This window comes from Mauremys mutica, chromosome 16 (genome assembly GCF_020497125.1).
Source record: "Mauremys mutica isolate MM-2020 ecotype Southern chromosome 16, ASM2049712v1, whole genome shotgun sequence".
In the NCBI taxonomy this organism is placed as follows: domain Eukaryota; kingdom Metazoa; phylum Chordata; order Testudines; family Geoemydidae; genus Mauremys; species Mauremys mutica.
The window spans coordinates 21,955,433-21,979,643 of record NC_059087.1 but is presented as its reverse complement, the minus strand read 5'-3'; the positions used below and the strand labels follow the sequence as shown (position 1 = coordinate 21,979,643).

Below are 24,211 nucleotides of genomic sequence, written 5' to 3'. Positions count from 1 at the left end.
CACCTGCTGGTAACAAAATATTCTGCTTCATGCAGTAAAAATGCAGGTGAGAATGATGAAAACGTTCCACGCCGCTAAAAAGTTTAGTCTCAGAAAGGCAGTAATGTGGAAAAAGGTTTTGCTTAAAGTAAAAATTCTGATCACTATCTGGTAGCAACAGCTTTACAGGAAGGAAAAAATATTCCAGTGTTCACTGCCTTCTCAGTTATGAAAAAGCCAAAGCGAAGTGAAAGAATCCAACTGGAAGGGAACTTTCTCATCACAAGAAAAGGTTCATGTGAAGCTTAGGACTGCTATGATTGATAGTGTCAAACTCTGCTGACACTCGTACATGTCATAGCCTTTCCTGATATTCACACATCCTCATCAGAATAGCTTAATAAATTTTTGATCCTATTAAGTGTGGGCAAGGAGATGATTACTTGACCGTGGCATACATTGCAGCAAATATATTTCTCCACAAAGCAGCAGCAATTCCTTTATGAAAGATTGAGTACAAGAATCAGTCCCCCTCACACGTCTGCCTAATTTAGAGGCTACACCCCTTTTTAAAAAAATGAACAGTTTACCCAAATATTTAACGTTTTGCATTTTTAAATTTTTAAAATTATATTTCACAGTTTATTTTAAACATTTCAACTGGCTTTTCCACCCACATTGTCTTATGAACAAATCCTTCAAAATGTCGCTTTCACTGTCTAGTTTAGAAGCAAAATTTGCTCAATACTCTACTTGAGAGTTCACTGAGTATCACCCTTTCCAGCTATTATAGCATGCTCCAATAACTTCTCTTTAAAGAAGCTGTGAGTGAGAGAGAAAAGTCAACCACAATTTCTTCTCACTTTAAGAGTGTAACATTTCTTGAACTGAATTTTAGGGACAGCGTACTGCATTTCAGTCTCTTGTTATCTGTCCAGAGAAGTACTTAGATTTTACTTGGCTTCTCTCCATTAGTAATAAAGAACATTTCATAGTGATTTTTTAAAAATTGGCCTTTAGATGCAGGGATTAAATCTTCATTTATGTTAACTGACTGATAGTCTGCAATCACAGCATAGCCTGTTAGACAGTCTGACTTGTGTGAGAAAAAGAGTGGGAAGAAAGACTGATACCCATAAAACTAGCTTATCAAGTGCTGCATTCAGCATTAGCTTCTCATGCCAAGTGCTACATCTCTCAACTCAAGAGACTAAAAACTCACCTGATACACAGATGTACATTTTTAAAAAGGGTTTATGTTTTTCTTACAATTAGTGGTGGTGATTAAGAGTTACCAACTCTGTTCAGTTCTCAAACTGGACCTGGTCACTCTAACACAGTTAAGAATCTATATTATAGAAAGCTGTACTTGAAATATTGCTTCACAAAGTCTGGCAGAGAGATCACAGGTCCACAGGATGATTGATTATAAAATTGGTTCCGTAGGACACTATTTAGCTCCATTCTTTTATTCCCTAGGAGTTTTATTTAAAAAGTTCCAAAGCTTATAATTTAAACTTGAACTAGTATAGAACATTTTGTCAAGACCTTGGTAGACCAAGAGAATTTACATCAGTGGATTGAATACTTGATTAGCTCTGGCCAGCAAGGGCTGCTTTAAACCTCAGGAGTCTTAGATCACAGATAGCGAAATGTATATAGTTAGTTATCTAGCAAAATTTTTGCCTACACCAAACAGGGACACAGAGAAGCCAGGTTCAACATTTCTTTAGAGATCACAGTGGTAGGCAAGAGAATTCATCAGCTTATCTATTTTAATTTATAGGCTTTTCTATAGTTCTCATAACTGTAGTATTTGAGTACCTCTCAAACAGCCCATCCCTGTGAAGTTAGGCAGCAGAATTATCCTATATTATAGATGGGACAACTGAGGCACAGAAAGGTCAGGCAGGAAGCTTGCAGCAGCTGCAGAGCCAGTGGTCCCATCTCTCTTCATTCCCCATGTAATGCCTTAACAAGTCCACCCTTCCTTTCATGCAATTAGTAGCAAAAAACCAAAACAGTCTTTATTCTTCTCTCACTCTTATTTAGTTTGATAAAAAGGCCAAAATTAATCAGTGATCTCAATGGAGCTGCTCTTATTTATGCTAACAGTGCATCTTGCAGAACGGTCAACAGGAATAGTTATACAGAACAGGTTACAATTAAAATTAATGTAGAACAATTCATTAGAATGCAATTAAAAGTTTAACTGAGTGCACCACAATTATTCCTCTCTGTTCAGATTTGGAATTTGCAAAGCCACGTAAGCCCATCTTGTCATGGCTCAAGCTAGACTGGTAGCTTCGGTGTCTGAAAAACTTTCCTACCTCAAAAATCCAGTGGCTCTGCAGTCATTTAGAACAGAGTTAGTGAAGTAGCTCACTTTTCTGCAATATATATTCTGGTGCATGGTGTGTATGTATTGCAGGGAGGGAGAAGAAGAAGAGTTAGCGGTTCTGCCAGAAGAGGAGATTATTAAAGAAAACAATGAAAACGTACTCAAATTCAGATAACAGAGATGGTTCTGTATGGAAGTGTCTTCTATTGAGCCATTTCCTGAGTGGAATGTGCAAGGTTAAACAGGAAGTACCAGAAACTGACCCTCCAACTCCAAGCTCTAATACCCTTCTCCCTCCCCAAAAGCTGCAACTATATACACTATGTATTTATTCTCAGAAAGAAGTTGATGGATTTTACCTGTTCTCGATGCCCAGACTTGGCTGCCACTTGCAGTGATTGGGATGGAGAGGAATGAATTCGGAAGGACAGGCAGAAGGACCATGCTGACTCCATATGGAAAGTACCCTGCCCAGTGAGTAGGGCAATGAAGAGAAGAGGTCATCTGATACGGAAGTTGGAGACCTTAACCCTTTCAAGCCCTGTGTGAATTGTGACATAAACAGTCTCTGGACAGTAGGAATTCGACTGGTTACATTTCTTCTTCTTGTCCAGATCCTGTAACATCCAGGGGAAGAAAGTGCTAACACTGTGTGAAGGCCAAGCATGGAGCACCCTGTTCTTCTTTTAGCTATGGGATTTCTTCTAATGTCATGACTAGGAATTACGGCCTCTGTGGTTATTAGAGATAGAGCAGAAGACTGCAGCTCCTTACTGAGATTAGTGTCTTCCCTGAAAGCTGCTGTACCTGAGCAGCTTTGGGATAGGAGGAAAGAGAAGGTCCATTTTGAAGGCTGTGACGGATGTAATGGTGTCTTTCCTAAAGCTGGTATATCAGGTACACACTGTTGGGATGTAATCCCCCTGAGATTTATCAAAGAATCAGAGTCCAATTTTATGTGAAAAGAAATTGGGGAAATGGGGGTATTGAAGACTGATGAGGGAATGTTACTACTCAAGTCTAAAATGTGTATTTTGGTAGAGTCTACAGGATAAAGTGCCAACGGCTGAAGGTTGAACATCTTGGTGCACAAGCCATCAGCCTGGTGAGAGTTTAACTTCATGTTAATGCATGAAAAAACTTCCAGTAGCTTTTTAGATCTAAGTTGACTGAATCTTTCAACCACTGGATGTTCAGAGGAACATTGCAGAGTCTTTAACCTGTGGATGCTTTTGGGTGGGGCCAGTAGTTTACTGGCCATAGTAGACAGCCTGCTTAACAGTGTTGGTTCTTTGGTACATTTACTAAGTTTCAAGCTGTTCAACAAACTGCACCTATTGGCTCTCTGCTTTGACATGTGGTCCAGTCTCATGGCTATTTCTGCTTCCATTACTGATGGTTTACAGGCAAAATATACAGAGCTGAGGAGCTTGTGTTCTTGCATAGGAACAGTTTCAGACAAATTCCTTATAAAAGCTGAGCTTTTAACTTTGTTACTTTTTCTTACAGTTTTGAGCACATCTGCTGTGGGAACCTTCCTTCGTGGCTGCTTCTTTAATGAAAAAAGTCCTCTTAGTTTGTGTGTACTTCCAAAGGCACCATGGATTTCATCATCCCCAGCAAAGCTTTTAGCTTGTGGTTGAGAGAGAGAAACAGGAATGAAAGGGGTATTATCTGCTGACAATTCAAAGGGGGTCCCTAAATGAAAGCTCAGGCTTTCCACTTCTGAGTCCATAGTCTTCATATGCTCTGAATTATCATCCTCCTCCTCGGAAATCTTTGGCTTTTTGGCTTCTTGTAAAGTGCTGTATATTTGTTTATTGTCACTATCATTTATACGGCTCATGACAGCGAAGAGCTGCTCTCTAGGACCTTCAGTTTTCATGACTCTTGAAGATGTCACCAGTTTATCTGAAGAACTATCTAAAGCCTTACAATCAAACACCACACTCTCCTGCAATGGGATTTTTGCTTTCTCTTGGTCTTTTGACTCCTTTATTTGCTGTGCCTGCCCCACACAGAGTAGGATGTTTTGAGCTGGATGTACTTCAGTCTCCTCACACATCTTTCGCTTAACAGTTTGACATTCACCTATTTTGTCCAATCTCTCCGCATCAGACATCTCATTTTCTGCACTGATTGAGTCATTTGGGATCTTCATTTCGTCTCCTATAACCTCCTTCCTGTTGTCTTTGCTCTGTGAACTTAATTCACATGGCAGACACACTTCACAGCAATTGAGACATTTTAAAGGTGTTTCTGTGTCGTTTTTTGACAGCTTATTGCTACATATTGTGTTATAATGGACTTCTGACGTTTCTTTGTTAACTAAGTCTTTAGATTGCACATAATTGTCTACGATTTCTGAAAGCAACTTGACATCTCCTAATTCTGAGTGATCTTTAACATAAGTTTTTCCTTTTTCTGAAACATTATTCAAACTCCATTCTGGGATCTGTTCAGTAGAGTAGGCTTGTGAAGGCTTTTCATAAGGCTCAGCCTTCAGAGGCACACAGCTTCTAACTTTGTCACCAGAAAATTTCAAGTCTTCTAGCAAAACTCCTAAATAATTTTTATGGTCAAATATGGAATGCATTGGCATCTTTATTTTTTCTGCAGTTACTGCACTTTGCCTCTGGTCTTCTACAAATGGTCTTTTAAACTTCTGCACACAATCAATACTGTCTGATGAAATTACATCCATCTCTTTTACAATTGGCTCACTAACCTCTGCACTTACAGACCTCCCCTTGCTGTGAGCACAAGAAGCCGTACACGCTTCTAGTTTAACTGCATCATTTAGGGAGCTAATTGCTTTTTCTCTCTCTTCAGATGCGCTGTCGTTGCCATCAGCTCTTCTCTCAAATGAGTCTATCAGCTCAAGAGGTTCTACAGCAGAATAGTCATTACAGAGGGCATTTGCTGAAGATGAATCCTGGTCAACTATCTGTGCATTCTCCGATGATGCAGGCAGCTCATCTTTTCGAGGCAGGCAGATTTCTGAGTTCTGAGCCAAAAGTGTTTTTGAAGTTACACCTTTCAAACTGGAAAGCTCTTGGTTTGCACAGAACTCTTCAGACTGCACTGGATTCACTCTCTCTGGACCATCAGAAACTGTAAAAGTCACAATTTCTGGCTGAGGACAAGCTTTATTTCTTTCTATGATTCTATGATTTACTGAAGACTCCAACAGTAAGCATGTTTCATTTGTGATCTCTGGAACAGGAGTCATATCTTCTGGTGCACATGAAAGACTCTTGAAGGCTGACTGTGAGACAGAAAAGGATTCAACAATGGTCTTAATTTTATTTTCCGGGCCCATAACCAAGCTGCCCATGTTCAATAATGCAGAAATTTTGGTATTTTCTGCCAATATTGTACGTTCTTTTTTATCTTCCTTTGCACTACTGATAGAGTCTGTGTATTCTGAATGGTCCGCATTTACCAGACTTTTGGAAGAACTATAACCCACCATATTTCCTTTGAACATTCCTTGATCTTCCCTTGTACTGCTACCTACATTATCAGATTCTTTTAATTCTACTTTCTCCCCTTCCGATAGATCACTGATGGAATCTGTGTATTCTGAACAGTCTGTATCTACCATACTATTGGAAGAGTTATCCACCATTACATCTTTGAAAGTTCCTTGAAATCTCTTTTCGCTTAAAGACTCATGAACCAATGAAGTTGTGCCTTCATCTTTTTTTAGAGTTAATGGTTCATTTTCCTTGAAGCGGACAGATCTTCTAGGTTCATCCACTGAACTTGTCATAGTTTGTACACCAGTGTTCGATATTTGCTTATTTGAGATGTCTAAGTCATACTGTTGGAACTCCAGAACTTCATCGGCTACTTGGGTTTCATTTTGTTTGTATGAAACTGGCCCATTAAGCTCACTTTGACATGCAAGATATTGATTTTCCACCTGACAAATGGTCTCATTTGGTTGCTTTGAATGTTTAAAATCTGACAATTCTAAGTCAAAGGACTGGGCCAAATGTTTTTCATGACTTGGGATGCCGGAGTCTGTGTCACTCTTTGAAGTAGTGCCTTTGGAAAGATTGTATTCACAAGGTAACACAGTCTTCTTGTACATCTTTAGTTCTTCTCCCAGGACTACTGTTGTGTTGCCAAGTTCAAGATGGATACCAAATATGTTTTTTTTCAAATCTCTGACTGACTGTTCACTAGTCTCATTTTGGTGACTGCCTTTATGAGCCTTTACACTATCCACAGTTTCTATTCTATCAATTTCATCTTTCTGTAATTCACAAGAGTTAATTTGTTCTTGTCCCTTATCTGTATCAGAAGTTCTCTCTCTGGTGCCAGAATCTGGCCTTTCCTCTGTTATTTCACTATGGCCATCATAGAGTTTTGAGCTTTCTACTTCGATATTTGTATTTGAAATCTCCACGTTTGATAATCTAGTAGTGGACTTATCTAGAGTGCAAGCTGAACGCAATGGCTTTTCTGCTGTGGAAGTACGATTTGCCATATACTGAAACATATTGCTGCAATTACAACTATCTTCACAAGGAACAGATTCACATGCTACATGAGTGTTCTCCTCAGGAGGCTTGACTGCCTTTTTATCATTATGTATAAGTAAGTCTCCTGTTTCCAAGCCATTGACTTCTTCAGTCTTTGATTTAGCCTGCGCTTTAAAGGAATCCTTGTTCAGTGTAGTATTATCCAAGCTGGTACTATCTGATAAGATGAAGCAGGTCTTGACAGCTGAACAGTGGTCTTTTAAATACTGGTCATTATGAGTACATGTGTCACTTTCTTCATTTTCCATATCAGTGACCATCATCTCTGTATCCCCCAGTGCAGAGTGCATGCTCTTCTGGGAACCTTTACTTGCTATATTAGAAGTATTGAAACTCCTGTGATTTAGTAAAGACAATTCTTCCTTTTTATGAAGCAGAAGGCCCGCATGTTGTGCCTCCAGTTTTTCAGAAGAAATGATCGATTCTTTTTTAGACAGCCTGTCCAGGTACACATCTCTGTTTGAAACTGCATCAGCATTACTAGAAGAAAGTTCACTTATAACCCCAAGAGACACTCTTGATTTTTCTGCATCACAACTAAGAGCTTCACCTAGTGTGTAAGCGAAGTTAGTTTCTTTGCATGTAGGAAGGCTGACATTAACATTATTTGCTTCTGGAGCTTTACCAAAACTGTTGTTCAGATCTTCTACCACTGAACTGCTGTTGGTTTCCTTTTCAAACAGTTGTGCCTCAAGGGAAACTTCACCTACCTTGGAGCCATAGTCCAGGAAATCATGAACAGTGGGAGGAGAATTTGCATATTTATTGTAGATATTTTTAGAGCATGTATGCACATCTCCAGTCTGAATACTGACAAGGTTTTTTGTTTCCACCAATAGAGTTCCATTTTCTTTTGTATGTTGTTTTACTACATCACCCCAGCATACATCATGAATACATATTTGCCACTGGTCCCCATCCTTTTTCAAGTTATTAATTTCTGAAGAGATTCTTAAATCTCCTTTTGGAAACTCCTCAGTTGATGAAGCAACAGAACTAGGAACTGGCGAATTAGAGCTCTCTGAATGAACATTTTCTTGAATATCATGCCCACTATCCATGCCACAACTGTTTTTCATAGCAGTTTCTCTCTGAATTTCAGCAACTTTCCCATAACCATAGTTGTATGAATGGTCAGTGCAACTATCCATTTCCAATTGTTCAGCCTCATCACTGGACATTTCTTCACTCTGCACTTGAGAGAGTTGTTCTTCCACCACAGGTTTGGAGATCCAGTTCTCTAGAAACTCAGTTCTTTGACTATCACCATCACAGCTTGGGCTCTCTCTCTCTTCAGCAAGATACTCCTGTTTTTCACAGATCTCAGTGGTGTTGTCTTCCAGTGGCATATTTCCAGATTCCAGACTACATAAACTTCTTAATGAACCACATAATGCTTCGGAGCTTTCTTTTGAGAGAAGCATATCAACTTCAACACTACTTTTAGATACAGGAACATCCCTGTTATGAGGGCTGTTTTCTTCATCTTGCTGGTAAGTCTGGTAACTGGCAGGTGCTGCATTAGTTTCATTAACATGGCTTGATCTAGACAACTCTACTTCTCCAGTCTCTGAATCAAAAATAGCACAACCCATTGTGGTCAATGACACTGTAGTACAGGCTGTTAATCCTTTATATTCTTTTTCTTCTTGTGGATGTTCTTTTGTTGATCCAGTCTCCACAACTGTTAAAGGCTCTAAGGGAACTAAGGTGTTGGTTTCTGAAACCTCACCACTGGCCGTGATAGTGTCTATATCTGGGCATTCATTGTTCTCAGGTGGAAGACCTTTACTCACTCTGTCATTCCTGTGTCCTGCTTTACTAAATATCCTAGTCCCATCAGCCTTCATACCTTGTACTTCTTCAGTTGACTTTGGCAGAATTTCAGGTGTCACCTGTACATTTGTTTGGTTTTCTTCTGCACAAGAAAAAATAAATAAAATCAGTACTGCACACTAAATTAAAAAAAACTTCCATTTGACTTTCTTCTGTACTTAATATACAATTATGAGCAGCACACTTTTGCTAATTGATACTTAATCACTTGGACAAACCCCACCACCAGTCTACTTTAAAACAAATCAAAATTCTATTTTAATCCTAACTGTAACCTATTTGCATGGATATTAAACCGAACAGGTATGGATCCAATATTCTGAATTTCCAGATCACTGTAATTCATGAGTTCAGAGCCAGAGGTCATATGAGTTCTATCAAACTAGTGGCAGTGCTTATTTTCAGTAGCATTTTTCTATGATGAATAGCAAATTAAAATATGTACAGATTTAGAAGAGTGGAAAGTAAACAAGATGTGTTTTTAAATTATCTTGTGGGACAGAGTAAGCTGTTTCAAAACTGAATGAATTTATACTCTCTTAATTGTATTACAGGAGAGAAGATTAAAAAGTCTCCTCCTACTATAACTTTTGTACTACCAACTACCGTTCTCATGCAGACAAGGAACTAGGGGAAGATATGTATGCACAGTTGAAATGAAATTTTGCAATGGAGCAACTATTTCAAGAGCAGTATTTTTATTCCCTTTCTCTCTTCCAATCTATCCAAATATTACCAAGGTTAAAAGTAAGAAGCTTGAGGTGGAAGAGACCCATTAGATTGTCCAAGTCCATTTCAATACCAAAACAGTCTGATTACATCTTCTTTTTCTTAAATCTCTTCACTAATGCCTCTTCTTTCTCTACAACAAAAGGAGTGCCTCAGCTTCACCTCTGAATATTTTAATAAATCTGTTTCCATGTGTATCTTCTTTTCTAACCACTTCCTTTAGTGCATTCTCCCACTCTTGGGTAAAAAGGATTTTCCTTTTAGTAGCCTCTACTTCTGTGCCAACTAGCTTCCTTCAATTCATTTCATTTGTAATTTTTTTCTAGTTTGATATTTCTGGATTGGGAATCCATGCCCCTTTTATATAAGTGTTCAGCACGTTATCACTAAGATCGCCAAAGATGTCTATGTGTATTGCTCCATGAACACACTTAGCATTCTATTTATTCTCCATCACTACCTAATCCCTGAAGTGCCACCGCGTGCAGAACTCTTCCGCCAAAGGAAGCATCCAATGAAACTTGCAGGTCTATCTTATACAACCAGTAAACATATTGATAGAGGTTCAAGTGTGCCTTACAAATTCCATCAGACTGCACTGAGATGAACTGTATATTTTGAGTGCCCTTTGACATCTACAGGGTATTGAATACAAGTGCTGTATTCCATACACATGTAGACAGTTACTTAGCCAAGGTGTCCTGGGGAACCTTCCGGTGTCAGGATAGAGTGAAGTCTATTTTCTGTTGAATGCAGTGCACTATTAGTGCTGCAATGTGGGATTTTAAAGTCCGATATTTTAGACGTATTGTCAAGCCCTGACTTAGGGACTTCAGAACATATCTTTGGCCTTGACTTGTACAGTACTGCATGATTGCACCTCCATTGGTACTTGAACCCATGACCAGGCTCTAGAATACAGACTGTTGGGCAACTGCATGTGATGTAGATAAGGTGGTGTAGAAGGCCAGCCTTCCCTTTTCAATTACTTCAAGTGTCATGCAGCTAAACTTCATTTTTCTGGCTCATGTTCAGAACTGGACCCCCAAATGCATAATCTCTCCTGCAGGGAAAGAAGATGGGCAGATAGACCAATAGACTGATCAGGTCAGAAGACCAAGGCTCTTTGGACACTAAGGAACAATCACAATCACCTTGGCTTTGTATCATTTTGCAGAGTATGAATACAGGTGGCAAGACATACAGAAAGATTTTTCAGCCATCTCTTGGACATGATGTCAATTGCTGTACCCTTGTGGTTCCTTCTCCTGGAGAGGAATCTGTGTGTCTTGTTGCTCAATCTTGACATGACTAAATCCAGCAAGAGTGCACCCAAAAACCTGATTTGCAATTAAATAATAATCTGGAGATTGAGACTCCACTTCTTGTGAATATTAACTGTCTGCTGAGTCAGCTTTCCAGGACAGTAGATTTTCACGTTATGAGCGCCTGTCATGGATCCTTCCACCTTTTGTACTGATTTCGTGTGTGTGTGTGTACACACCCCAGCTGTTCAGGTGGCATCTACAGTTATCAAAATGCTGTTCTGGCTCATTAATCCTGTGACAAGCTAGATACATATTGTTCTTTAGCCATTAGCACAGAGACTTAGCCATCTTTCCTGGAACCTAGGTGCCACAGGTTGATAAACTGATAAGATATGCCAGGGCAATTAGAGAAGAAAACTGACAATTTCATGTATAGAGTCTTGCCCAACAGCATGACATGTAGTAGAAACAACAGTCCTTGGCTTTTTTATAGTTAGGGACCTCTTTGGCTGTGTGTTTCACATCCAAGCTCTTTCCTTTGTGGCTCTTGCTATCCATTCACACTCTACAGTGAATGATCAATTCTTCCAGCATCTACTGATTCTTGTACTGACTTATGACAACACTGTTCTTATCTAAATACTGAGCTGCATACTGGCAAGCCATTTCCACTTATTCTCTGTGAGGGCACTCTTAGATATAAGCAAATCATCCAGCAAGGAGTAGGCATAGATCTCATCTTGTTTGAAAAAGTTTACTGATGTTACTAAGTACTTTCATAAAACTTATGTATATTGCTAGGGTATTAGAAATGACAGCTACTGTAAGGAAAGCATCCTCGTATAAGACAGTGTTATAAAGATGTATAGTCATATCATGTCTCAGCCTGATTGACAACAGCATATCACCTTAGAACAGTGGTTCCCAAACTTGTTCCGCCACTTGTTCAGGGAAAGCCCCTGGTGGGCCGGGCCGGTTTGTTTACCTGCCGCGTCCGCAGGTTTGGCCGATCGCGGCTCCCAATGGCCGCGGTTCGCTGCTCCAGGCCAACGGGAGCTGCTGGAAGCGGCACAGGCCGAGGGACATACTAGCCGCCGCTTCCAGCAGCTCCCATCCAAGAGTTAGCAGACTGGCTGACTTTTAAAAAAATGGCAACAAGCAAATTCCATAATCTGGAAGCTATTTGGTTTAACACCACTAGATTCCATGTCCCAAGCACCTTCTGAGGCTTATATGATTGGGGCCCCTGCCTTGGTGCCATGAAAAACGTGCAGCAGCCCTCCCTAATCTCTTCATTGCGTTCTTCCTTGTGTTAGTAGGTTAGCCATACACATGTACAATGAAGCAGTTTTTCTAGCTGGCATTTTATTAATTTAATAAGACTCCTTGGTAAAATAGACTGTGCAGCATGGAATTCTCAAACTATTTTCAAACCAAAACTCTTTGCACCACAACACTCAAAGACACTTAACGAGAGTTATTTCCACATCAAATTTCATTTTGTGTTTGCTTCTGGTCATTTCAACAATAGCTTTGTTCAAAAGAGGTCACAAGTTCTGGAAAAGAATTTTCAATTTCTTTATGCTCAAAAACATCTGAACAGTATTTGCTCAAACTTTTGAAGACTTTTTCCATTCTTTCAGAGACCAAGACCTGAAAACTGATCTCCACGCAAGCACAAGCTTGATGTGTTGCTTAAGGCTGGTCTTTTCTTGGTTTTGTTTTATGCTCAGTCTGAAAGCCAGTAATTCACAGAACAGCAGCTGTAAACAGATACAGGACTGATTTGCAAAAAACACAGGACTGAAATCAAAATATGGTTGTTCCAGAATCCTGGAGTTAAACTGAGTCACAACATGCCTGTTTGCTGTGCAGAGAAAGAGAGAGAATAGCCATCAGATGCAGGCAAAGTGATCAAAGCATTTGTGGACAGAAGTGTACAGGAGCGGATCATTAACAGGAGGACTAAGAATTAGGGCAAAAACCCCTCTCACTTTGGAAACTGCATATTCTAAAGTGTTAGATGGTGATTGAGTCAGCCAATTATTGTTTCTTTTGCACATCTCTACTGTTAACATTTTCATGTAGTTTTGTATTACCTTATTTCTCAAAACCAAACAATAATTACTAACAAGAGCATCTGCACTGGAGTCAACAAGTATTTCAGACTAAGAACTACCAAATATGGACCCTCCATCAGAGCATTTCAATCACATCAGCACATGGCCAGGAGAGAGCACAGGATTAAGCGTTGCTATTGTTCTAAACGAACAGGGCAATAACTTGCACTACCAAAAAGAACAGAGGAGCTATCCATGCAATCATTCACGCACTTCTGTGAATGAAAGAAGATCCTGAAGGAAAAAAGCTGAACAACTGAAATACGCACCTTTACTCTTCAGAGGGCTTGCCATTTCAGTGCAGCAGAGTCTTGAAAATTCTCCCCCACTTCGGTTTATCTGAGGCTTCTCCTGAAATAAAGGAACAAGTCACCACCATAGCAGCAACACCTGAGACTAACTGGTAATTATAGTTTTCAGAGACTATTCCTAGACTCCAGGGACTGTACCTGCTCAGCCAGTCCTAACTCTGGATGCAGTACGCATTAGCAGACCACATAACATGCTAGGCTTTTTGGGGGAATGAGGGAGAAAGGCATACGTACACCATAAGCACACTTACAAGTGTGGTAATACCAGCAAGTAATTGAACCATAAGCACTTAATATGAGAAATTCTCCTTCCTTTCTGACCCACTGTCTCATCACATCTTTCCTCTTTTTTTTTTTTTTAAATACACTCACTGTTGAAGATACTGCATTAGTCTTTCCTATCCTCAGGAGGAGACAATTCCAGAGAAGATTTAAACTCTGCATCAGTAAAGCCTTGCCAAAGTAGCAACTAAAGCAGTAAGTGAATTTAAATACAATGGAAAGCATCCCAATATGAAACAGAATGGTAATTCTTCATCAAACCCCAAACCAATTATTATAATCCCTCTCTGTGGAATCCCTTGTGCAGATGAAAAACGTGCAAGAAAATATTACCCTCCTCACTGTACTACTGGTTTCTATGATGTAGGCTAGTTAACTCTCCTGCCAAACTGTAACTTCAGCATTTTCTGACTGACTACTTTAATTGTGCAAACTTGCTATTGCATTAACAGTTTTTTGCATTATGTTTCCTAAATTTTTGTTGAAGGATGAAGGGAAACACACAAGCGCACACATTCTATAGGTACATTTCTTGTAATTACTATACTACTGTCTCTAAGAACTACACACTCCTTTAAAAGCACTACTGAAATATGGACAGTTCACAAAATTTGCATATAACAGAGGCACTGGTTTCTCCCTGTAATGGTTAGAGGGACTAGGGAGAAGAGTGGGGATCCATCTCTCTCTCAGGACAAGGAAGATTATCCCTAGGACCTGTTTCTCAGTCAAGAATTGCCTAAAGACCTATTTTCCACCCAGGGGAGTGAATGAGCAGTCCGGGGACCCACGCCCCAGTCATCCATTTCAAAATTTTACACATTCTCAAGGTCTCATTACTTGGATGCTGGATATTTGAAATGGATGTATGATCATTGATCACTCACTCAAAATTAACAAAATTCTGAGAGAATAAGAAAGCTAGAATGGCTGAGCAAGGAGACAGCAGCTCCAGGTGAAAGTCTATGGAAAACACGTTCTTTCTGACCTAAACAGGATCTTCATTAGAACTCATATCTTTTTTCATCCTTGCCTGGCTCAAAAATGGATAAGGGGACTTAACTCAAACTTAAACAAATACACACAAACTTTAGAAAAAAATCCCCAAATCTGATCTTTGACAACTGACCAGTCATGGAAAAAAATGTAATTAAAAAGGTGAATATTTTAAGGAAGTTATGAGCACATGAAACAGGAGGTGTTGAGCCATTCTTCAACCTTAACTATAACTTTCTCAACCAAATACTCTAATAATAATTTGTGGTCAAACAGCAATATTAAGTGTCACATATCACTGTACATTTAAGAAGGCATTTGCTAATACACCTCTACCTTGGTATAACGCTGTCCTTGGGAGCCAAAAAATCTTACCACGTTATAGGTGAAACTGTGTTATATTGAACTTGCTTTGATCCACCGGAGTGTGCAGCCCTGCCCCCCCGAGCACTGCTTTACCGCATTATATCCAAATTCATGTTATATAGGGTGGCATTATATTGAGGTAGCGGTGTATGTTTAGTTTCTTTTAATGTACATCAGTTAAGTAGTTTTCACCCAGATGCACACGAAAATGAATTCATTTGTAAAAGCACTAGAATATGAAGGCCCTAGAAATTCATTAGTAAAGGCACTAGAGAGGCCAACTATGTGTTCCTCAAAAAAATTAACTGAACTATTATGCATTTCTACAACACTTTCCATATGGAGACCTCAAAGTGCTTTCAAACATTGTCTCAATACTGCTTATAATATTCCTTATAATCCTGGAAAGGAAAAAAGACTAAATGACTCATCCTAAGTGTCACAGTAAATAAGTTGCAAAGCTAAGAATAGAATCCAGGCCTTGTAATACTGTACCCTGGTTTTGAACTGCTAAATCACAGTTTCCTTCTAAAGGCAACAGCAGTGTGACTATCATATTTATCAACTCCCCTGCAATAAACCCTCACCCTCAAACTTTTGAAATGCAGAGATGCTCCAGAACTCACAAGCAGATAAAAAGGAATGTTTAACAAAATATTTTAATATATTTATCTATAAAAATGACGTATTCATGTACTAAACATTCTCTAGCATATTTTGTAAAATAATGAAGTCTTAATCAATAGGAGCCTTAATTACAGCATTTTGCTATTAAATCCTTGCTGAGAAATAGAGAGAGAATTGCCTTTGTGTGTACGAATTATAAAAAGTATCCACATTAGCAAAGTATTATATTTAATTTGCACTGATGGGTGAAGCTGATGGACGCAGAGTGAAGACTCTTGATGGAAGAAGCAGTTTTTCTATTTTGTCACTTGGTGTAAGCTCTGGCTTGTGTGCACTCCAGCTTTAGCAGCTACTTGACATGTTGAAGCCCATGTCACTTGTCCAGAGAATAAATTTTCAAAAGAGAAGGAGCAGTCAATTCACAACTGTACCGTCCAATATTTTCAGAGCATTGAGGAGCCAAACCAACTAAGACATTTAGACTTTTTCTTTCCAGCGATAAAACTCCAAAATCCACTCCACCTCACGATGTATGTTTCAGGTTTTATAAATATCTACAGCAACTGTATATAGTTACACCTCTATGCTGATATAACGCGGTCCTCGGGAGACAAAAAATCTCACCGCGTTATAGGTGAGACTGCGTTACATCAAACTTGCTTTGGCCCCCCTGTTCCTTGTTCCCTGACCAGCCCCTCCAGAGACCCCCGTCCCTAATCACCCCCAGGACCCCACCCCATCTCCCCTGACTGCTCCAACCCCTATCCACCCCCCGCCCCCTGACAGGCACTCTCCGGCAGTGGTGGGAAGTGGAGCAACCACCTCCCAGCCGCGGCACTCCGCTTCCTGCTGCGGGTGAGTGCGGGGAGGTTGGGGAAAGGATGCCCCCCCGCACTCACCTGCAGCGGGAAGCAGAGCGACGTGGCCCCAGCCTGCTCCGCTTTCCTTGTCCCTGACCCAGCCATGTCGCTGGGGGGCGTCTGGGGAAAAGTCCTGCACTCACCTGCCTGGCGGGAAGTGGAGCACCACGGCTGGGAGCTGGCGGAGTGGCGCAGGCTGGGGCCACGTTGCTCCACTTCCCGCCGCAGGTGAGTGCGGAGAGCGTCCTTTCCCCAACCTCCCCTCACTCACCGGTGCCGGGAAGCGGAGCAGCCCAGCCCCAGCCAGCTCCACTTCGCCAGCTCCCAGCCGTGGTGCTCCACTTCCCGCCGGGCAGGTGAGCGCAGGACCTTTCCCCAACCGCCCCCCAGCAACGCGGCTGGGGCCGGGGCAAGGAAAGCAGAGCGGGCTGGGGCCGCGTCACTCCGTTTCCCGCCGCAGGTGAGTGCGGAGAGGTTGGGGAAAGGACGGCCCCCCCCCATACTTACCTGTGGCAGGAAGCAGAGCTCTGCGGCTGGGAGCTGGCTGGGACTGGGCTGCTCTGCTTCCACCGCTGCTGGTGAGTGCGGGGGGGATCCCTTCCCCCAAGCCCCGTCCCCCGAGCGACACGGCTGGGGCTGGGGTGAGGGAAGCAGAGTGGGCTGCTCCCGGCCCCCCACTAATCCCCCCGGCCATTTGGGACTGCGGGGCCCCCAAAAGTGCCCTCCCACAGCTCCTGCCCCCCAGACCCTGGGAAGGGGGGAAGCCCCTGACTGCCTCCAAGACCCTCTGCCCCGGCCTGGCCCGGCACCCTTAACACGCTACTCAGAGCAGCGTGTCAGAGCTTTACTGCCTTGTACGTAAACCCGCCTTATATCGGGTCACATTATATCAGGGTAGAGGTGTATCTTGTCTTGCCCTCCACATTAATTTTCAATTAATCAAACCCAAAGCCATAGAAATAGTTGGAAGATGAACCACTGATGCAAACTAATGTAAAGTCAGTCTACAGTGGCTCTACTGAAAAGAAAAATAAGAACTTTGAAAAAGAGAAAGTGGGATTAGTCATATGATTAGGAAGATTTCACTACAAAATCAGCTTTTTTTGGAACTGTAGAGAATCATCCTTGTTTAAAAATAAAAATTCAAAACCATTTTCAATCTCCCATTGAAAACATGCTAAATTTAAATCTCTCTCTAGTACAACACCTACTATTTGCTTTGTAGTTTGTGTACCCATTACCTCTGCTACTAGGAAAAATAGTTTTTTGTTCAATACCCCCAGCAAAAAAGCCAAGTAATATAAAAAGTATGAAGTGTGGTTTTATAAAATTAAATTACTACCAAGCTTTGACTTAAATCTCCTCTCTCACAAACTTTTAAAATGACAGGGGATTTTGGGGAGAGATTCTGCTCAGGGAGAAAGAAAACAGCAGATGCAATTGTAAAGTTACGTGAGCATCTATAACATTTACACCACCTTAATACGTATTATAAAGACATGATGACATTTAGGTTTCTTTGATATGACCACATTATGGAGAGACAATTATTTCTCAGAAATTTAAGTTTGAAGTTTACTTCCTGGTAGAAGCTCAATTTTCAGTTCCTTACTTTAACTAAACTTTCTTATTTACTGTGTTTGCATACTTTCAAGTGTTTGGAATTCCTTGAGCCAAATAGTAAAACCTGTAATACAGAATTTTCAAGTTAAACTTTTTTTTTTTTTTTTTTAAAACAACACTTCAATGTTTCAGAGTAGCAGCCGTGTCCTGTATCCTCAAAAAGAACAGGAGTACTTGTGGCACCTTAGAGACTAACAAATTTATTTCAGCATAAGCTTTCGTGGGCTTTCAATGTTTGTAGGGGTTTTCCCCAATGAAGTGTTAATTTCAATTTTATCTCTAAACTCACAACCTTTTTTGCCTTGGAATAATAATTGGAATGTCAATGTCTGCCAGAGGGGAAAAAAACAAACAAACAACATATGAGCCGAGAAGCCTTATTATTTGAAAAAGGAAATAGAGACACTGATCCACTGTCCAGTTACTGAAGAGCTGAGTTGAAAGATACGGCAGACTGCAGAGACTGTGCTTAAGACATAAGTGATGTCATATATGGTTTCAGCATAAGAGCTAGCACTGCTAGTTATTTTAATCTGGTACCAATAGCATGACCACATAATGGCTAGTTTTGTTACCTGTATTATGACATTTTAGACTACAATGTATCCTCCTCAACAGTTAGGAAGAGGGACATTTGGCATTTGTGAAGGGTTATTTTTAGGGCTGTCAATTAATTGCAGTTAACTCATGTGATTAACTCAAAAAAATTAACCACGATTAAAAAAATTAATCACGATTAATCACACTTATAACAATAGAATACCAATTGAAATTTATTAAATATTTTTGGATGTTTTTCTATATTTTCAATATTGATTTCAATTACAATGCAGAATACAAAGTGCACAGTGCTCACATTATATTATTTTTTATTAAAATATATGCACTGTAAAAATAATAAACAAAAGAAAAAGTATTTTTCAATTCACCTCATACAAGGACTGAAGTCCAATCTCTTTATTGTGAAAGTGTAATTTACAAATGCAGATGTTTTTGGTTACATAACTGCATGCAAAAACAAAACAGTGTAAAACTTTAGAGCCTATAAGTCCACTCTGTCCTACTTCTTATTCTGCCAATCACTAAGACAAACAAGTTTGTTTACATTGACAGGAGATACTGCTGCCTGCTTCTTATTTACAGTGTCATCTGAAATTGAGAACAGGCATTCGCATTGCACTTTTGTAGCTGGCATTACAAGGTATTTACACGCCAGATATGTTAAACATTCATATACCCCTTCCACACTTCGGCCCCCATTCCAGAGGACATGTTTCCACGCTGATGATGCTCATTAAAAAAATAATGCGTCAATTAAATTTGTGATTGTACTCCTTGGGAGGAGAATTGTATGTCTTCTGCTCTGTTTTACCTGCATTCTGCATATATTTCATGTTATAGCAGTCTCGGATGATGACCCAGCACATGTTCATTTTAAGAACACTTTCACAGCAGATTTGACAAAATGCAAAGAAGGTACCGATGTGAGATTTCTAAAAATACCAGCACTCGAACCAAGATTTAAGAATCTGAAGTGCCGTCCAAAATCTGAGAGGGACAAGGTGTGGAGCATGCTTTTAGAAGTCTTAAAAGAGCAACACTCTGATGCAGAAATTACAGAACCCAAACCACCAAAATAGAAAATCAACCTTCTGCTGGTGGCATCTGACTCAGATGATGAAAATGAACATGTGTTGGTCTGCACTGCTTTGGATCGTTATCAAGCAGAACCCATGATTAGCATGGAAGCATGTCCTCTGGAATGTTGGTTGAAGCATGAAAGGGACATATACATCTTAGCGCATCTGGCATGTAAGTATCTTGCAATGCCAGCTACAACAGTGCCATGCAAATGCCTGTTCTTACTTTCAGGTGACACTGTAAACAAGAAGCAGACAGCGTTATCTCCTGTAAACTGTAACCAACCTTGTTTGTCAGTGACTGGCTGACCAAGAAGTAGGACTGAGTGGACTTGCAGGCTCTAAAATTTTACATTGTTTTAGTTTTGAATGCAGGTTTTTTTGTACATAATTCTACATACGTAAATTCAACTTTCATGATAAAGAGATTGCGCTACAGTACTTGTATGAGGTAAATTGAAAAATACATTTTTTTTTGTTTTTTACAGTGCAAATATTTGTAATAAATAAATATAAAGAGAGCACTGTACACTTTGTATTCTGTGTTGTAATTGAAATTAATATATTTGAAAATGTAGAAAACATCCAAGAATAGTTAAAATAAATGGTATTCTATTGTTGTTTAATCACGCAATTAAGTTTTTTAATCGCTTGAGAGCCCTAGTTTTTTTTGCTTCTCCTGTCCTTCTCTAATGTTTTGCTCTTCACGTTGCTACACATCTGCCAAATACCATTCTAGGAATATTTCTTAAAGTGAAAATAAAGATAATATGTTTCACAGGCATGTAGCCAATTCAGACACATATCCACTTAAACTGAAACAGTGAAGAGCCAAACACTTACTCATATAGCAAGATGCTATGATGGCAAGACTTAAAGAAAGAGAACAAAAAGCACATTGACATCGAGTCCCTAACAAATCCCTCTCTGCTATGTTCAAACATTCACTGTAATCAATTTCTTTCTTACCTGTCTCAACCACCACTTTTCTTCAGAGGCTAAAGAACAACATCCAGCAAGCTCTTCCTCGGCATCTTGTGTTTCTTTCGCAGATCGTCTCTCTTCCTTCTGGCTCCCATTAGGACAAGTGTCCTGCTTCCCCAAGCTTCCACCTTTGGCCACGTCATTCTCAGCAAGGTTTCCAGCCTCCAAAGACTCTTCAGAAAGGGATCCCGCCAGCCCATCAGATGTAAGCTTGTCCCTATGATCCAGGTTATCAGTTTCCTGGGAGCAATTTTCCACCCCACTAATCCTGGGGGACTCAGATAGCAAACTGCTACTATGTGCTAGCACAAGTGTTGATGCTTCAGGTTTTGTATCTAGTCTAACATTAGGATCAGACCCAGCAGTAAGCTCAGTAGAGATGCTGACTGGCAGTCCAGTGTACAATTCCTGTACCACAGCAGACATGGAGGAATCAAGGGGATGTGGGTGGCTTCTCTCTTGGGACTCCACTCCAGATGATCGCATCAGGCAGCTGAAGACTGTGCCTTTCTAAATTCACCCTAAAAGTAAAGACAACACTAAATCACTACACAGACACACACACATACACAAAAGTAATCACTGTTTTTGTTATTGTCTGGGACAAAGGCACATATGCCCGAGAAGCACCAACAAGGGGACAGATATTTAGAAAGTTTGGTCCTCAAAAGGCACTCACAGTAGGATTCCTCCTCAGTCAGCAAACCAAAATGTTCAGCCAGGTTCTTTGAATATTAATCTGAGCCTGAATAAGTAATATAAAAAAAAATGTAGTATGTCAACATTCTATTGTAACTTTGCCCTAAATAAAAAGTTTAAACCAAAAAAATAAAAGGGTAAGTGCTTCAAATGTGTTTTCTCAACAAGAGTATGTTCTAAATGAATTCCTGGTAAGAAAGTGAGTCTATAGTTACTGAGCGCTAGAGCAAGTGCCACACAAACCATGAATAAGGTTATTCCTCTCTTCTCACATCAGCAGTTTCTCCCTCCCCTACCATCACTTCTTAGCCTAAAACTAAGACTTTGTAGAGTGTATGGGCGTCTAGGAAATGGGAAGAGAGGAAATAGAGAGAAAAAGTATTTACTAGCACTTGTGGACCTAAAGCAGGGTGTCAAACATCCTGCCAGTTTGATGGTAGCCAAATTTCCTTTATTTTTCTATTTAGATGGAAAAGCCATACAAGAAAATGCATCCTAATACATGCACTATCACTTGCCATTCCTTGTGACTTCCCCATTATAAGAGAGGAAAAAGATGGTGCTATCGCTAGGTTTGTTATCTAAAGTTAACCTTTGATTCATCTTACAGCCTAGAGCTCAACTCATCAGTATTCAGTGACCAATACTATGCTAGCAATAGCCATGCTCAAACACAGTTATTGCTAGTACAGTTCTAACCATAGTGTCAGCATGACCACAACATGGGTCAGCCACAAGTTCTCTGAACTACATTAAGTAAAGGGTCACTTTAAAAAAAATAAAAATTAAAGAGCTCTGATGCAAGAATACAATATACCCCTCTACCTCGATACAACACTGTCCTTGGGAGCCAAAAAAATCTTACCACGTTATAGGTGAAAAACCATGTTATATCGAACTTGATTTGATCCGCCAAAGTGCGCAGCCCCGCCCCCCCGGAGCGCTGCTTTACCGCGTTATATCCAAATTCGTTTTATATTGGGTGGTGTTATAATGGGGTAAAGGTGTACTTAACACTGACATGCTCATGAATCTCCACTGAGAGTTTCTATACAAAGCTAGGTCAGGTGGCACCAATCACTCCGCTAACAGCCAAAAGAAGGTTAATAAAACCCAATCCTATTACTCAAATGTTGATCTTGCTGCTCTTTACACAGCTCAGAAATGTAGATGAACATCCATCAGTTCTGCTAGCTCAATATGTCTATGATATACATAACTAAAATTCCCAGGATTCTTTAAAAAAAAAAAAAAAACAATAGGGGAGGAGGAATTTTGCTCAAAAATTTTTTAAAACCTTTATCTTCAAAAACTTGCACCATTTCTAACAATACTGACCAGCATATTGCTAATTTAAAGAAAAACAACATAATAAGGTCTCAGTACACTAATGAGCTATAGATAAATACAAACACTGACCATATACAAGTTAAACAAACACTAGGCATGGCTTCTTTCCTCAAGAATTGGTAATAAAAACATATGGGTTAAATTCTACAGACCCTGATTTTTCTCTCTCTTTAAAATGACAATATCAGCTGTAAGAAAAAGACAGCTGAGAGGCTGCAGAATTTTAGCATTTATTTACCAAAGGTAGGAAGAAGGACCCATTTGCTAAAACACTCCAGATTTATTTTCTTCAAGTCCGGTTTTACAGCACATGAAAAACATATTCCAGTCATCTACACCACCTTTTCCCCAAAGTCACATTAACAAGGTCAGTTGCAGACACAGGAATAGAACCCAGGTCACCCAAACCCGTGATCTGTTGCAACATCTAGAAAGTGGCCCAGCAAAAAGCTAACAATGTAAAATAAAACTGTAAAAACAAAATTATTTACAAACAACCCTGAATAGGTCCACTTTAATGAGACAAAAGAAAATCAGAAAAGGTGTTGAAGATATTTTCTGTCACAGAAGCTAACATTTTTACTGTAATCTGGCACTTGTAGATTTTAATTTGTATTCGACTATCAATGGGCTTTCCACCTTCTGACTAGTGACACTATAGGTTACACAAAGGCTAATCCCCTAATATTTTGTTTGAAAAAGCCTAACAAAAATGGAAACCAGCTTTGTCACTGTTAAATTAGAAATATTATGGAAAACTTCTGATTATATCACTGTTCATTAAACCAGCAGCCCTAAAAACACATATGACCCAATGGATACTGACCAGTGCCCTCAAAGCCCTTCTTATGTGTGACGAGTTTGTAGACCTTGTTGGTTCTCATTTTGAATCCCGGTTCTACTCAGCTACTCCAAGTAAACAGGACAGATGACATCTTCTCTCCCTGGTAAGTAAAAACAAAAACAAAACAAAGAAACTCATCTCTTTCCTTATTACAAAACTCTTCTACAGCTCTACATTTCAAGAGGAAACCTTAGAGGTTCCAGTCTCAGAGAGCAACACCAGCAACACTGATGCTCCACAAACAATGCACTTGTACCAATTCCATAGCTGCCTAAGATTTCGTATTTGTCGATATGTTTCACGCTGGTCACTTCGGACTTCACAGTCACTATTATGATAGAATTTGGGTCTTTCACGTGAAAAAGGCAGGACGTCACACATTGAACTAAAGAACAATTTCTATTAGCTGTTGACAGTACAACACAGTTCAGAAGCACTTTCTCTCTCACAAACTCACTCACACATACAATCCAGAATGTAAAATTCAAGCCTAACTCTTTAACCAAAATGCTGCAGCTTCTCTGAGCTGCAAACTCTCCATAATCCCACAGATCAACCCCTGCCCCCTCCCCATGCCAAAACCTGGGGTCAATACCTCATCTCAGTGACACAACCCACTGCAGAATGACAACCCCCGGACAGCAAAAGGACCCAGCCAGCACTGCCCACGACTCAGACAACTACAGGAGCCAAGGAATCAACAATTAAGGGTGTCAGATCTCCTGCGGTCCAAGGCGCCACCCTGCCCGTGGGAATGAGTCCCCCGTGGGAGCAGACACTCCCCAGCAAACAGAAACATAGAA

General features: G+C 40.1%; 1 protein-coding gene across 1 annotated transcript in view; it reads right to left on the bottom strand.

The window, feature by feature from the left end:
• Positions 1 to 24,211, bottom strand: part of PRR14L (proline rich 14 like) — a 34,613-nt gene that overhangs the window by 9,975 nt on the left and 427 nt on the right. Inside the window, exons 2-6 of the mRNA XM_044990278.1 lie at positions 23,391 to 23,508; positions 21,195 to 21,260; positions 20,501 to 21,036; positions 13,096 to 13,177; positions 2,680 to 8,791 (exon numbers count right to left, since the gene is read on the bottom strand). Coding sequence (XP_044846213.1) covers positions 2,680 to 8,791; positions 13,096 to 13,177; positions 20,501 to 21,001 — 6,695 coding nt within the window. The 5' untranslated portion in view covers positions 21,002 to 21,036; positions 21,195 to 21,260; positions 23,391 to 23,508. The remainder of the gene's footprint in view (positions 1 to 2,679; positions 8,792 to 13,095; positions 13,178 to 20,500; positions 21,037 to 21,194; positions 21,261 to 23,390; positions 23,509 to 24,211) is intronic.